Source organism: Phycodurus eques, chromosome 1 (genome assembly GCF_024500275.1).
Source record: "Phycodurus eques isolate BA_2022a chromosome 1, UOR_Pequ_1.1, whole genome shotgun sequence".
Lineage (NCBI taxonomy): Eukaryota > Metazoa > Chordata > Actinopteri > Syngnathiformes > Syngnathidae > Phycodurus > Phycodurus eques.
In genome coordinates, this window is record NC_084525.1 from 6,893,600 (window position 1) to 6,909,773 (window position 16,174).

The following is a 16,174-nucleotide window of genomic DNA, read 5'->3' on the forward strand; positions in this document are numbered from 1 at the left end:
AAGTTGGATAGCAAGTCAATGGAACAAATGCCTCAAAGGCTTTCCATAGACTGCCATGTTTTGTGTTTTGCGCGCAAAGACTTTGCAGAGGATTAGGAATGTATATGCGCTTAACGCTTGCAGCATGTTGGTGGTCTGAAGCGTGACCTGAGCTAGTGTGAGGAGGGTTAGTTGCTGATTAATTTGCCTGCAACCTTGAACCCCTCTCTGCAGGCCAGTGGACCCGGCAGACTATTGACAGAGCCGTGTGCCGCAGATAAAGCTAACATTTCTGCTCTGCGTGCGTGCCGACCCTTTTTTTTTTTATGTGCTGCTCTCAGCAGTATGGCCGCAGGCCGTAATCTGCAAAGATCTGAGGACATTTTGTGTCAAATCAATGTGTAAACACCAGGTTGCCGTTCATTTGGAGAATGCATGAAAATGTTCTATACGAGATGGCGGCGGGCCATGAAAATGTTGCACAAGCTCTTTATTCAGCCAAAACTAATATATCCTTGTATGCAAATTTATTGTTGGCATCATAAATCACAAGAAAGCATGACAATGTAGTCGTTAGGATTACTGTTATGTCATTTATTAAGACAGCTGTATTTTTTTTTTTTTTTTTAGGAATTAGAAAACGGTGCTTCTATTTTTCACAGTTTTTAAAAAGGTGGCAGACAAGCTCTCTCCCAGCAGGGTTTGAGTCCACCTGATCTTCTCCCAAAAAGCAGCCTAAAAATAAAGACGTGGCAGTGAAATTGTTTCGACCAAAGTAAAAATTGTTTTAATTCCATAAAATATCAAGTACAATTATTGCATGTCACCTCGTCGATATTAAATAATTCCACTTATTTCATCCATTGCCCATACTATTACAAAGAGTTGCATCATTTCACTGCAGCACAACTCTTCGTTTGACAAGCAGCCGCTGTTCCACTTCGACACGTTTACGTCGAAATTCACGCGCGTCTTATCGAACCCGCGCACAAATACTGCATACACACGATTAGACGAGAAGAAGAGAGCTAAGGCGCCCCCCCCCCCAAAAAAAAAAAAAAAAAGAAAAAAAAAAAAGAAAAGAAGACTGCTGCGTGATTGCGCAATCCGTGCAAGCCACTTCTTCAGTCTCATTGCAAAGTGTCCTTGTAAACTGGTTGCCGTACCACCATGCACCCCCACATGACCCCCCCCCCCCCCCTCATCCCTCCGAACAACGTTTCGAGTCCGCGGAGGGAGCAAAGGCTGGTCCGGGTCGGGGCGTCTAACACTGGCCGGTGGCCGAGAGCAGGTTGCGCAGGGTGGCCAGCTCCCTGGACAGCTGCTCCACTCTCTTCTGTAAACGATCGTTCTCCGCCGCCAGTTCCAACACTTTGTGCTGCGTCTCCATGTTGCGCATTTTGGCTTTGTCGCGGCTCTTGCGCACGGCCAGGTTGTTCCTCTCGCGCCTCTGCCGGTACTCCTCGCTGTCCTTGTCCAGGCGCTTCTTCGCCTTCCCGCTGGAGAGCTTGGGGCCGTGCGACGGGGACCTGCTCTGACCCGCCGGCGCGGGGGTCCCGGGCGGGCTGGAGCAAGTGGACGACGCCGTGGAGATGTTGCCCACGCTGCCCCCGGTGGACTGGTACTGCAGGTAGGGGCGCATGTCAAAGGCGGCGGGCGAGCCGTTCTCCATCTTCACGTCCTCCTGGTTGCTGTCGTCTCTGGCGGCTCGGTAGCGGGCCAGCTCCGAGGCGAGCACGCTGTCCACGCGCGTCTCCTGGAGGTCGGTGTAACCGTACGACGGCGGCCCCCGGGGGTCCCGCGGCCCGTCTCGCTGAACCGCCTCCAGCTCGTTGAGCAGCGTGTAGTTCTTGACGTTGGCCGCTCTCTTGAGCTTATTCTCCGCCAGGAAGTCGGAGAAGACGTCGCCCTGCTGAGGGTGCGAGTGCGCCGCCAGTTGCGGGCAGTGCACGGCCGCCGCCGGATCCAAGTAGACGCTGAAGTCGATCGCTCTCTCCCGCTCCTCGATGCCCAACTCCGTCATGGAGTCGCCGAGCCTCCAGTACGAGCCGCCGGGGTTGAGAATGCCGTCTCTCGCGTGGATAGCAAAGCTGCCCTCGTCGTAGAAACCGGCCACTTCCATGGATCTTAACACCCGCCCGGTTGCACGAGCATGGAGGGCTGATGTGGCGCCCGCGTCGGTTTCGGCGAGTGTCGCAATGTTGCTTGGTTGTTGTTGTTGTTGTTTTGTTTTGTTTTGCTCGAAGAAACCCCTACGTGGCCCCTGTGCCTATGTGCCGTTAAGTTGTGCTCGCTGTGGATTTGGGAGGAATTGACAGGTCTTCCTGTCACGGGGGAAGTTTTATTGCAGGCGAGGGGCGTGGCTTAGCTGGGCAGGTGTGTGACGTGCACGCTTTTCAAACACTCACCCCCAACTCCATGCTTTTTACTATTACTATTATTATGATTTATTTTAACCATAGCTTCTTGAACACAGCCAATACAAGATAAATATCAAGCTCGTTTCATTGCACTGTTTGCAACAGCGTGTCAAAAGCAACAAGAGCCGCACCACTTGTTGACAGTTGGTCCGATCACGCCCCCTAAAGACGATCATGGAAAATTTCACGAGGCGGTCAAGAAGCCTTTTTTTTGGTGGGGGGGTGACGCTACTGCGTTGCTATGACGTCAGCACACGACGCAACTTCAGATTGCGTCGCAAAACAAGCACGCACATGTCCGATTGATTTATTTGCTATTTGGCACTTGTCTGACAATGTTGTATTTTTGTTATTCTTACTCCCCTTGTCGATATCAATTTATAATTATGATGTGCAGCTCTTGAAGAAAACAAAGCCACAGCAAAATGATTATTTTGTGATTTTGCTATTTATAGGTATTGAGTAAAATGGTTTTATTTTTTAAACTCCTGACAACATATCTTCGAAATTCCAAATACAAATATTGTTATTTGCAACATTTATTTGGAGAAATTAAAAACATTTTCAAAGTACCCAAAAAAAAATAAAAAGTGTCCCCCCCCCCAGTTGCTGCTCTTTTATTGATGACTGTTATTATAAGTAGCATTATTAGTTTGATTGTCATGGAAGCAAAATAGATATATAAATTAACAGAATATGTTCTTCTTGATCATGTATAACTAGTTTTAATATGTTTGATTGCGCGTTTTTTCCCACTATGATACAGTGTACTGACTGTATTGCGCAAAGGTGACCTCATGTTTCTCAACCCCGATGGTCTTGAAAGTTTTAACTGAGCTTCGACTGCCATCTCGTGGCAAAAAGAAACAACTAGCAAACATCTTCACGAATCAGTGTCAACCTTTTGAGCCAAATATTTTACATGAGGAACCCCCCCCCCCCAAAAGAAAATACCTCACGAAGGATACACTGAAATAATGATGATTTCATCTAAATTTGCTCACCAATGTACTTACTGGGTGTCAAATCTGGGCCTGTTTAGCAATTTTGTTGATTTAAATAACTAACATAATCGTCACATACATAACATGAACATTATTGATGACTGATAATAGCATAATTAAAGTTAATTTGAGCAAATTTTGCGTTTCAGAAGTATGTATCAAACTGGTTTTTGCATTAATCAGTACTGGAGAGACTGTTGGTATGTGACGACTATTATTTGTCATGTACATCAGAATCGGAATCAACTTTTTTTTGGGGTGTAATTTATGCTGATCATTGAACAATATCTGTTCCAACCAGTTGAAATAAACCTCGAGAATCCCATACCGGTTTTGAGTAGGTAAGGCGTCCTCTTTGAACTTCTCAGCCTTTTCAAATTCAGGCAAACTCAAAAATCAGAACCAGAATTTGAGCGTTAACCATGCAGAGCTTTCGTTGAAAATCGAAAGACGAAACAGATGCACCCCAAAGTTGTCCATATATAAAGTTGAGTTGTGTCCCCAAGACGTCGCTCTTAGTTACAAAAAGGTTGGTGACCCCTGATGTATAGCCTATACGTATATTACGCTTTGTCGCCATCTGCTGTCCATCCTGTGGTAGGGCACCATATGGTGGGGGAGGGCCGGTTGGCTTCCGCCAACAGTTCGGGTGGGGTCAGGCATAGTCAGGAAGTGCATTTTCTCTCTCGCAACGCTATTGGTCAGACGTCGGCACCTTTGCGAGTGATAATTGGCTACTGGCCCCGGCTTCTCGCACTCGATTGGTCCGAAAGGCCTACGTTCTGTGTGGGCTGAGAAGTTGACGTTTCCGTTGACTCCTGCCGAGGAGCAACCAGACTCAACAGAAGGGGCTGGGCCCAAAGTGGAGAAATTTCGAGAATGGTGGACGAGAGGAGCTGTAGAGAGGAATTACAAAACCCCGACCGGGGCGCGGCGAGGTGGGGTCCACAGCACGCCGGTGCCCGAGAATTGGCCACTTTATATTCGCCAGGTGAGTGGATCCGTGTCGCTACTTCGTCGTCACAATGCTAGGCTGGTGCAAACACCCATCCGGGTTGTGCCAGCTCACCGGCTGTTATATACTGCACTGGAGTTACCGGTTTACACTTAGGACGACTAAATCAGTATGTCTGCGATTGATAGAGACACCCACGTCGACACTGCAGTGCTTGTTTGAGCCACCGTGCTCGTTGCACAATGGGAATCAATCACGTGAGGTCGCTTGAATTTGTATTATTGAGACCTTGGGTTTTTTATTTGTAATTTTTATTTATTTTTAATATTTTTTTTTTTTTTTGTACTTGCATTTCAAACACGAAGCAGGAGCTGCACAGATGTTCGCCTTTGGCTTTAGGTGCACGCTACAACTCCAAAGAGCAAACATGAACGTTGTTAATAAGATGTGAAAAGTGAGATAGGGCCACAAACTAAACCAAAACCTTTGCTCTTACGAGTCTTGCCGACAGTTTTCATGATCTAAAACGCATGCAAACACTCACAGGAGCACCTGATGTTGATTTGCAATGTGCAGTTTTGACTTCTTCCAAGCCAATTGGCTGCTTGTCAAGATTTCAGTCACAGACGAGTCGTGTAACCACGCAGAGGAACGTTGCGTCATCATGTGTACGTTGCCTGTGATTAATTAACCTTTTGGGTGGTGATTTGTAGAAAGTGATGTCATGTCAGGTTATGCTACGGTGGCCTGTTGGAGATCAGAAGGTCACTACAGTGGTACATAGAGATACAAATGACCTGATTGATTTTTTATTTTTTTTTGCAAAGAAAAAGAAATGGACTGTGAACTGAGTTGGCTCACTTCACAATGAGCAGCAGTTTGGCCAAAGTGAAAAGTGGCACAGTCTTCGAAAAAGAGGCTTCGAGCTCTTTCATTCCACTCTGAGTAACATTCTACTGTCAAACTAAACCTAAAATAAAGGGAATTACTTCAATTCAAAACAACTACATCACTTTGGTGCCAGCTTAATCCTCAGTAAATCAGTATAACATTTTTTTCTTGTTGAAAAAAAAAAATCATTTACATACAAGCCACTATGAGAGGAGATGACACAATGCTGATGAAGCCTATCAGCTCCCCTAAAATCTTGCTGTATTTGATTATTATTATTTTTTTAATATTTAGTGAATGCCCGCACTCGCCCACTTGGTGGCACACCGAGAATGACTCCAATGAAACGACGCATTGTACATAGCATTGGGCGGAGTGCGGTCCAGTGTCTTTTGTAAAACACTCACTAAACATATTATTTTGCGTTTCTGGAGCAGAAAATAATCATGCAGTAATTACTGTGTAAATGAAAACCATACTACTGGGAACCGAACTCAGCCTGCCTGCACTGAACGTATGAATCAGGCGAATGTATCACAACACTGTCAGTGAATGTCTAATCTATTTAATTATGGTATTATAATGTACAATATTATGCAGTGCCATTTTCTTTCTTAAAAATACATTACAAAAATGTTTGTGGTCCTTTTTCAGTTATGGCTTTTCCATTCCTTTCAATGGGGAAAGATGATTAACGAAACGAGTGTTTTGAATAACTTGGGTGGTCTGGTCACAGAACAAATTAAACTTGTATCTCAAAGCGCCAATGTATTCCAAAAGTGCTCTAACAGAAGCTGCTGCTGTTCTGCTGTTCTCATAGGCAAAAGATGTCAAGAGTGGGTTAGTGTCCTCCTGTGCTTCTCTCTCATGGCCTTCAATTTCATTCACCTTCTTGCCAATTTCCACCTGGGGCATTTGTGGTACATCCTGTTGGGTATTGGTAAGTACTGATTCAAAGAATAGATATACAGTACTGACATCATAATAAATGAGTCTTTTTGAACCCATGTGCAGCGTCAGGAATCCTCACTGCAGACTTTGCCTCAGGCCTTGTTCATTGGGGGGCTGACACGTGGGGATCGGTGGATCTTCCCATCTTCGGAAAGGTCGTCTCCACTGCATTTTTCATTGAGGAGCCTTTTTTTCTTCCTGCATTCACATTTAGTGTGTGTGTGTGTGTCCCCCCTCTTATTCGACTCGTGTGCAGGCCTTCATCCGACCCTTCAGAGAGCACCATATTGACCCCACAGCCATCACCCGTCACGACTTCATTGAGACCAACGGCGACAACTGCATGTTGACCATCGTCCCGCTCGCCAACATGGCCTTCAACTTCCTCACCCTCTCCCCTGGTGAGTCCTTTTCTTGCGCATGAGGGTCTTTTATCAGGGTGTGTCAACCAGGCCCCAGAGGGCATTTGATCTGGCATGCCATGCAGTTCTACAAAAAACATTAAAAACTTCAGAGGAACTGTTCTATAAATCTCTAAAGCATGTGCAGCTAATGCACTTCTCCTTTGCTGGGATAATCCATCCATCTCACAGGTGTGGCATATCCAGATGCTAATTAGACGGCATGATTATTGCACAGGTGTGCCTTAAGGCTGCTGCCCACCGAGCGACATGGCCGAACCCGACTGAACGTTCGCGCAGTGTGCGGGGTTTGACAACTGTTTTCATGAGTGGCCGATCAGTTGGCCAGTGGTTTTGCCGGAATTCAAAATTGAAGTTGCTGGTGCACGCCGTCGCAGATTACAGCCAATCAAAATGCACATAAACTTTCACTCACACTAAAAATACATTTCCGGGTTTTAAGTGAGTGAGAGACAGAATTCCCCCAAGCCATACAAATGCAGTATATAAAGCATCTAATATTGTGTTTCACAACAATACTTAGAGATATTTATAATCTGCCCGTGGATGAAAAAGCGAAGCTTGTGGCCAAAATGTACGCGAGCGGTACGCACCGCGCCAGGTACGCTCAAATGAATGGGACAGAGTGAGCCTCTTTTAAAATATCCATATTCTTTCTTTTTATTGTCCCTCATGTCCTGTCTCTTTAGCAACCTGCTGCTTCCTTAACTATTACTCTATCATTTTATGATTTAATAAATGTGATAAAGTACAACATACTGTATCTGCAGCATTAAACGTGTACAGGGGCTCGCTGTTCAGGGCTTCCGTACAGTATATCCAATCGTTTAATGTGCGGGCTTGAGTTGCCAGGTGTCACTTTTTTTGCTATGATCCGGTCCAAGCGAGCGCAGTGTGCTTTAGAGTGTAGTGTGTGGCGGCCTGAAACGTCTAAAGATGGCATTGGTAGAAAAATAAACATTCAGTTTAGAGATAATTCCAATTGCATGCTCCCTCAAAACTTGCAACTTCTGTGTGATAAAACTGCGCATTTTAGACTGCCCTTTTATTGTGGGCAGCCGAGAGCACACCAGTGCAATAATCATGCTGTCTAATCAGCATCTTGATTTAGATCTATAGCGTTCCACATCTTTTTATGATAGATTTTAGATTTCTTGTGATGAGACATCTTTTTTTTTTCCTCAAGTGAAGAGAGGTTCTCTTACCTTGCTGACAGTTTTGGCTGTCACTTCAGCCTTTGTCAGAGCTATCACTGCTTCTTGGTGTGACTTAAAAATGTTTTTCGGTCGTTACCGGAAAAAACAACATTTGTCTGGACACAAGAAATGTGGACATTTTCATCTTGATATGCTAAACCTGTGAGGGGATTGATTATCATAGTAAAGTACAAAGTGCTCACTAACAGATTTAGACATATTTGTGAGCGGTGTTTGGGCGAAAGAGGCCTTTTGTGTACTTAGACAAAGTCTTAGGCTATGTTAACACAACAGATCATTCCGACCCCCCCAATGTGACCTACATCAGATTTTTTTCATGTCAATGTGAACAGTGCAATTCTGATTTTATTGAAATCCGACCCAGGGCTATTCGATGTGACTGCATTCAAAAGGTGAAAAATGTCACAATTGTTCGACAAAAAAGACGTTTGAAAACCAATGGCGGACGAAAGAGCAGAAATCAGCCAGTGGCCAAAAGAAGATGCTTTAGAACTGAGACACACAAACCCTATCTAGAACATTTGAATATCATGGAAAAGTTTATTTCCATAATTCCATTCAGAAAGTTAGGCGGCACGGTGGATGACTGCTTAGAGCGTCTGCCTCACAGTTCTGAGGACTTGGGTTCAATCCCCAGCCCCGCCTGTGTGGAGTTTGCATGCTCTCCCCGTGCCTGCGTGGGGTTTTTCCGGGCACTCCGATTTCCTCAAACATCCCAAAACCACGCATGGTAGGTTGATTGAAGACTCTAAATTGCCCGTAGGTGTGAATGTGAGTGCGAATGGTTGTTTGTTTATATGTTTGCCCTGTGATTGGCTGTCAACCAGTTCAGGTTGTACCCTGCCTCCTGCCCGATGATGGCTGGGATAGGCTCTAGCACTCCTGCGGCCCTAGTGAGGATAAGCGGCTCAGAAAATGGATGGATGGCATTCAGAAAGATACATTTGCATAGATTATACAACCCAAATTCCAATGAAGTTGTGACGTTGTGTTAAACATAAATAAATAAAAACAGTATACAATGATTTGCAAATCATGTTCAACCTGTATTTAATTGAATACACTACAAAGACAAGATATTTAATGTTCAAACTGATAAACTTTGTTTTTAGCAAATAATTATAAACTTAGAATTTTATGGCTACAACACGTTCGAAAACATCACCACATCACCTTTTCTTTTAACAACATTCAATAAACTTTTGGGACCTGAGGACACTAATTGTTGAAGCTTTGTAGGTGGAATTCTTTCCCAGTTTGGCATCCAGAATTTCCAAAAACAAATAGAAATGTGGACTCGTCGGACCACAGAACACTTTTCCACTTTGCATCAGTCCATCTCAGATGAGCTCGGGCCCAGAGAAGCCGGCGGCGTTTCTGGGTGTTGTTGATGAATGGCTTTTGCTTTGCATAGTAGAGTTTCAAGTTGCACTTACGGATGCAGCGCCGAACTGTATTTACTGACATTGGTTTTCTGAAGTGTACATGAGGCCACGTGGTGATATCCTTTACACATTGATGTCAGTTTTTGATGCAGTGCCGCCTGAGGGATCGAAGGTCACGGACATTCAATGTTGGTTTTCGGCCTTGCCGCTTACATGCAGTGATTTTTTACAGATTCTCTGAAACCTTTGATGATATTATGGACCGTAGATGATGAAATCCCTAAATTCCTTGCAATTGTACGTTGAGGGACATTGTCCTTATTTAACACAACGTCCCAACTTCATTGGAATTGGGGTTGTAGATTCAGGGCCCACAATTGAAACAATTTTATGCATTTATTTTTACATAATTTGGGCTTCCATCTGATAAAACCCATGAAATTAGGAATTCAAAACTTACAATACTGAGAAGAAATCACTCTTTACTTCTCAGTTTTTGTAGAAAAAAAAGAGAGAAATTAGGGTCGCATTAAATCAATCAAGATATGGTACTTTCAAAACGATATGTTAACCTTCAATACTTGGTTGTTAATCCTTTTGCTTTAATCACTGCCTTGATGCGCCGTGGAATTGCCTGAGAGTTGTGGGAGCCCAGATTTCCTTGATGCTTGCTGTCAGTTCTTCTTTGTTTTTGGGTCTGGTGCCCCTGATTGTCCTCTTCATAATATCCCGTAGATTCTCAATGGGGTTTAGATCCGGTGAGTTGGCTGGCAAGTCTAGCACTGTGATGGCATGGGCATCAAACCAGGTTTTGGTGCTTCTGGCGGTATGGGCAGGGGCCAGGTCCTGCTGGAAGATGAAATCTGCATCTCCATACAGATCCTCAGCAGAAGGAATCCTGAAGTCCTCTAAAACATTCTGTTAGACTGTTGCGTGACCTTGGATTTAAGAAAGCAGAGTTTACCAACACCTGCACTGCACATTGCACCCTAAATCATGAGTGACTGACTGGATATTTCACACTGGACCGCAAGCAGCTTGGGTTCTGTTCTTCACCCATCTTCCTCCAAATCCTTCAACCTTGATTCCCGAATGAAAGGCACACTTTACTTTCATCGGAAAAGAGGACCTTGGACCACTGGCCAACAGTCCATTCCTTCTTCTCCTTGGACCAGTTGAGACACTTCCTACGTCGGCTCAGGCTCAGAAGTGGCTTGACCCGAGGAACCCGACAGCTGTAGCACATCTCCCGGACGCGTCTGAATGTGTGTGTGTTTTTTAAACTGTGACTCCCGCTTCATTCCACTCTTTCTGGATCTCTGCTAGATTCTTGAACGTTCTCTGTTTGATAATCCGCTAAAGCCCACAGTTCTCTCTTTTGCTGGTGCATCTTCTCCTGCCACATTTTGTCCTTCCACTAGACTTTCATTGATATGCTTGGACAGAGCAATCTGTGAGCACCCAGCCTCCTTAGCTATGAACTGTTGTGGCTTACCCATCCTATGGAAGGTATCAATGATGGTCTTCTGGCCAGTTGTCAAGTCTTCCCCATATTGAACCCAACTGAGACAATTGACCCAAACTGAAGCAATTTAATGACACCTGGGGAAACCTCTGCAGGTGCATTGAGTTTAGTAGATGATTAGTGTGTGACACTCAGTTTAAAATAGTTATGGCCTGCAAAATTTGGGCTGATTTCTTCACAATATTAAATTTCTTTGAAATCCTGATTTCGTAGGTTTTATAAGCTGGAAACCCAAATGATGTAAAAAGAAACAAATAAATACTTGAAATTGTTTAAATTGTGGGCCATGAATCTATAATCAATGAAAGTTTAACTTTTTGAATGGAATTATGGAAATAAATAAACCTTTCCATGATATTAAATTGTTTTGGAAAGGGTCTGTATGTGGCAGAGTTCTGTTCAAGCAGAGACACTTGCGCACGCATGAAATTATCTTCCTACTTTTATACGTTGACCTTATTTAGTCTCCTTTCAACTGCAGCTGAGATTTACCATCTCTACCCGTGGTACTGCTACCTTTTTGCACTCGGCATCTTCGTGACCCTCACCAACCAGATCCACAAGTGGTCCCACACGTACTTCGGCCTTCCGCGCTGGGTGGTGTTCCTGCAGGACTGCCACATCATCCTTCCCCGCAAGCACCACCGCATCCATCATGTCTCCCCGCACGAGACGTACTTCTGCATCACTACAGGTTTGCCTTCATATGTTGTATGCAGTCTGCCCCGTAATAGCTGCTGAGAGTCACTGAGTTCACGTCTTCTTCTGCAGGTTGGCTCAACTACCCCCTGGAGAAGGTGGGCTTCTGGAGGTACCTGGAGGATCTTATCCAAGGGGTCACGGGAGAGAAGCCCAGGGCTGATGACCTTAAATGGGCTCATAAAGTCAAGTAACATCGCAGGCTAACTTCACCCTACCTCAGAAGACCCCCCTGCCCTGTTTTGCCTCACCGTAATCTATACGAAGACAAACTAACAGGTTCTGATGCCATAGCTTTAACTCTTGCACATTTTCTGTTTTTCAAGAGGATATATATTTTTTTCATTATACACGATGGAGATCATCATTTCAAAACGGCAACATATTTTAACAACTAACTGCTCACATTTTTGAAACTGCACCGAAAGTAAGGTCAGATCACTTTCTAAGGAGATTATCACAGAGGGGGAAAATCAGGAGTACTCCCGGAGTTTCGTCTTTTAATTTGGATTCCATTTCACGTGGATGCGCTCATCCTGAATCTGAAAGTCTTTATTTACTGGCACCTAATCCATGGTCTCTTTGATGCTCAAGCGCTCCATTCAAATTTTGATTATGGAAAGAAATGGAGAGGAACAAAAAATGCTTAACCAATGTTGATAGCAAGAGAAAAAGAAATATGAATAACTGCAGGTACATTTCAATAAATTACAATATCGTAGAAAACTCCATTTATTTCAGTACTCATACATTGTAAAGAGTCATTGAAAGCTTAGGGGAAAAACTTTTTAGAGGGCAAATTCCTGCCTAATTTCTACATTAAAAATAATTTACATTTTCTCTTGATTGTTTGTTACGTAATATTCTGGTTTCTAGAGATGGTGAATTTTCGGCTTTCGTTTGCTGTAAGCTAAAATCATCAAAATTATACATTTGTAAGAAAAACAAAATCATTAAATATTTCACTCTGTGTAGTGCATCTCTGAGTTTCAGTTTTTCAATTGAACTACCTAACTAAATGAAGCTTTTTACATTATTCTAATTTCTTGAGAGGTACCTGTACTATTACATTTGTTGACCCCCACACATTTTTGGCTGCACAGCCTCCACTATGTCAGTCTAAAAGGTCAACAATATTTATTGCTGTTTCTCGACTTTATTTATTGAAAGCCATCTTAACCGTGGCTTTGTCGAGATGAGACAATAGTTACACTTTAACGCGAAAAGGAGTCTTTATGACAGGTTTTAAAAAACAAACAAAATGAGTGGACAGACGTCAGACCAGTCATGACCTGCTGGCTTAATGAAAAGTCAGAGTATTGCATTCCCACAAAAAATACAACGTCCTAATTTTATTTTAAACTTTCCTCCTGGCCACATGTAAAGTGTAACAGAGCAGCTCCATCGTGAATTCATCTCAAATGTGTATTTTTTCATGTTTTTTTTTTTTTTAGTTTGTGTTAATAATAAGTGGATGTTGTACTGGACTGCATTATATTAAAAGTTGTCATATTTAATTAGGAGAATAGCTGAATACCTGTTTAAACAAAAGCCCAATTCAGTACCACACGGAGAAAAAAAAAAAAAAACCTTCGCAAAAAGCATATTAGGTTTTTAAAGTAAATCTAGTTGTTTTCGCGTAGGAGGCGTCGAGCGGTCACGTTGAGTCGCGTGCGATTGTACCTAATGTAGTGGCCTGAGTGTGTCAGGTTAGGTCAGGTCAGTCATTTGTTTTGTCAAGCTGCCTTACATGTCACACATTGTTTGTCTCTTCGCTCTATCGCAGAACCTTTGTGTTGATCAACTTGTCTCAGATGCTACACTAGAGATCACGTTTTGTATAGTGTGTGTGTGTGTGGGTGTGGGTGTGGGTGTGGGTGTGGGTGTGGGTGTGGGAGTGGGAGTCGTTACCATTCCCGCCTTTGTGTCTACTATCTTGGTGACATTAAAAGGGCTTCAGTGACAGATGAGATGATGTCATTGAGTCACTGGTGGGAAGCTTTTTCGTTTCTTTTTTAGCGCTTTCGTCAGTCATTTGTAAGCTTGTTGTACAGCAAATGACTATGCAGTGTAACTTCATGTCTTAACGCGTTGGATTTGGAGTCAAATGCCTTTCTTTCTTTTCCTAAAGCGTTTACAGTGATTTTTGAAAGCTCTAATTGAGACACCTTTAAAGTGCACCATTAAACAAATGCTGCACTACGATGGAAGACGTAACACACAAATGCTCCGTGTATTACAGAGTGGTGACTGAAGCAAGCAATGGAACGCTTCCCCTTTACTTTGCTGAACGCGGTTGCTTGACCAGGTTGGAATCTGATTCGTGGTGTGTTCAAAAACCTCACGACGTCGTTAACCCAACGTGTCTCAGGATTGAATTACCTACACAAACTGTCTTCATTCCAAGGAGCATCCTGGTGAGCAACCAGGTTAAAAGGCTTGAGTATCGCGACGCTTCTGCTTGTTTAAAGATAGTCACATTTTTTTATACAATATAATAGTAATATTCCACTATTTGAATCCTTCACACTTGATTATCTTGAATTTAGGATTGAAGTGGAAACAGATCTATTAAAACGGTGTTTCCCAACCTTTCTCATAGCACATGGCCAAGTAAAAGCATCACAAACTGTATGAATACTGAAATAATGAAGATCTTTATTTGTGTGTAAATTTATGAAATCTTGGCCTATTTAGTTGAACCCTTTGCTATTATTCTGTTGTATGAATACAGGTTAATTGTATCTTCTGCCATGTAGTGGAAGAGCATTTCATTGTTCTGCCTGTCACTCTCAGTCACCGGCATGCATAGATGAACAAAGATATACATATTTGTAATGAATTAAAAAAAATATTTTCAGACAAATTATGTGAAATTAGATCATTTGCGCCAGCGCCACTGAAGATTTCTCATGGCACCACAGTTGTTGGGAAAGACTATTAAAAAAAATATTCCCATTAATATAACAATTCTATTTGTATTTTAGGTCTTTGTGAATGGATATAACAAAAGTACACTGTTTCTGGTCCAATTGAGGCTGCTGCAACCTTGACTTTGACCATGACAAAAAGAAAACACTTACTGTAGATTCTGTCGTGCTTGTAGCGTTCGTCATTTGAGAAGCAGCTTTGTGTGCAGTAAAAAGACACGCTGGTCAACGGATGTTGCTTTGTGCCTGTTTGGCGCCACTGTTAGAAACACTCGGGCTGATGGTAGATTTTGGTGTTTGGTTCAACACTTAAGCGGTGTATTACTATTTTTGTAATTCCATTTGAAAGAGGTTTCGTGTTAATATGCTGCTAAAAATGTTAACAATTGCCAACATACCACAACTCATTTTGATATATTTGACTTAAAAACGGGAGCTCAGTGGATGCCCCTTTTATTTAGGATTTAGGCTACTGCAATTCTCAAGCAGTTTGAGATGAATTGCTTTTTAAAAAAAAAAAATTAAAAAAAAATAAACACTTCCAAGGCAATATCTTGTTATTAAACCTGTGACAAGCGGGGGTTTTCTGCTCTGATTGGGTGCTCCAACTTGATTTAATTAAGATTGTCAGGAGGAGGGTCAGTCTGTTAATGGTATATTTTGACAGGCTTTGTTCAAATCACTTGTTGAGTTGCTCGGATATTAATTGCCTTATCAGCTCCCTAATTTGATTTACTGTAAACCCTGCCAGCTAAATGATAAAAAAAAAACCTTAATGGACTGACTTTATTTTGCCCCTCCTGTGAGGCAAATCAATTTGTAGATATCACAATAATATACCTTGATGCCTTTTTTTTGTCTTCCATTAGGGAGATGTACAATGTGTATACTGTATTCAACTGTTTATTTATAACTAAATAAAAGTCCAGTATTTATACTAGTTTCTCTCGATTATTTACTTCACATTTTAGGCAACACTACCACACCTTAAACTGAGTTAGTTCAACTAAAACCAGCCTCAAATCATTTAGTGGAATTAAAAAGTCTACACACCCCAGTTGGCAGGTTTTTGTGATGTATTAAATAAATAAAAGTGACACCAAGATGGCCTTGTGTGTGTTGACTCCCATTTAACATGAACTTGAATGTGATTGGTTAATTCTAAACACAGTCACATCCACAGTTAAAAGAGGGTGTATACACTTGTGCAAGCACTTTATCCCAATTGTTTAGTTTTACCATTCCTCTCCAAAAGGTTTAAAAACAAATCCAATTGAGTGGCGGGGGGTATAGACCACATTATCTTGATTTATCTTTTTTTTGCTTTATTATTATATATTCAAAAAATCTGGCACTGGAACAGGGGTGTGTAGATTTTTCATATCCACTGTGCGTCGATTACCTTCCATCCATCCATCCATTTTCTGAGCCGCTTCTCCTCACTAGGGTCGCGGGCGTGCTGGAGCCTATCCCAGCTGTCATCGGGCAGGAGGCGGGGTACACCCTGAACTGGTTGCCAGCCAATCGCAGGGCACATAGAAACAGACAACCATTCGCACTCACAGTCATGCCTACGGGCAATTTAGTCTCCAATTAATGCATGTTTTTGGGATGTGGGAGGAAACCGGAGTGCCCGGAGAAAACCCACGCAGGCACGGAGAGAACATGCAAACTCCACACAGGCGGGGCCGGGGATTGAACCCGGGTCCTCAGAACTGTGAGGCTGACGCCCTAACCAGTCGGCCGCTGTCGATTACCTTAAATATTTAAAACAAAATTGTTCAAATTGGGTTAAA

The 16,174-nt window shown here is 42.9% G+C and overlaps 2 protein-coding genes across 2 annotated transcripts; one reads left to right on the forward strand and one right to left on the reverse strand.

Annotated features, from left to right (window-relative positions):
• Positions 1-569: 569 nt before the first annotated feature.
• Positions 570-2,292, reverse strand: cebpb (CCAAT enhancer binding protein beta). The gene has a single exon (XM_061674972.1). The coding sequence runs from the start codon at positions 2,099-2,101 to the stop codon at positions 1,244-1,246; it is 858 nt and encodes a 285-aa protein (XP_061530956.1). The 5' UTR covers positions 2,102-2,292; the 3' UTR covers positions 570-1,243.
• A 1,876-nt stretch (positions 2,293-4,168) lies between these two features.
• Positions 4,169-12,418, forward strand: peds1 (plasmanylethanolamine desaturase 1). The gene is made up of 6 exons (XM_061674986.1): positions 4,169-4,394; positions 6,070-6,189; positions 6,264-6,355; positions 6,457-6,601; positions 11,231-11,443; positions 11,521-12,418. The coding sequence occupies exons 1-6, from the start codon at positions 4,283-4,285 to the stop codon at positions 11,640-11,642; spliced, it is 804 nt and encodes a 267-aa protein (XP_061530970.1). The 5' UTR covers positions 4,169-4,282; the 3' UTR covers positions 11,643-12,418.
• Positions 12,419-16,174: the final 3,756 nt, after the last annotated feature.

Coding starts and splice junctions, on each gene's coding strand:
- cebpb (XM_061674972.1), bottom strand. CDS start 2,101: ATGGAAGTGGCCGGTTTCTACGACGAGGGCAGCTTTGCTATCCACGCG.
- peds1 (XM_061674986.1), top strand. CDS start 4,283: ATGGTGGACGAGAGGAGCTGTAGAGAGGAATTACAAAACCCCGACCGG. Junction 6,602..11,230: donor CTTCCTCACCCTCTCCCCTG/GTGAGTCCTTTT, acceptor TTTCAACTGCAG/CTGAGATTTACCATCTCTAC. Junction 11,444..11,520: donor GTACTTCTGCATCACTACAG/GTTTGCCTTCAT, acceptor CTTCTTCTGCAG/GTTGGCTCAACTACCCCCTG.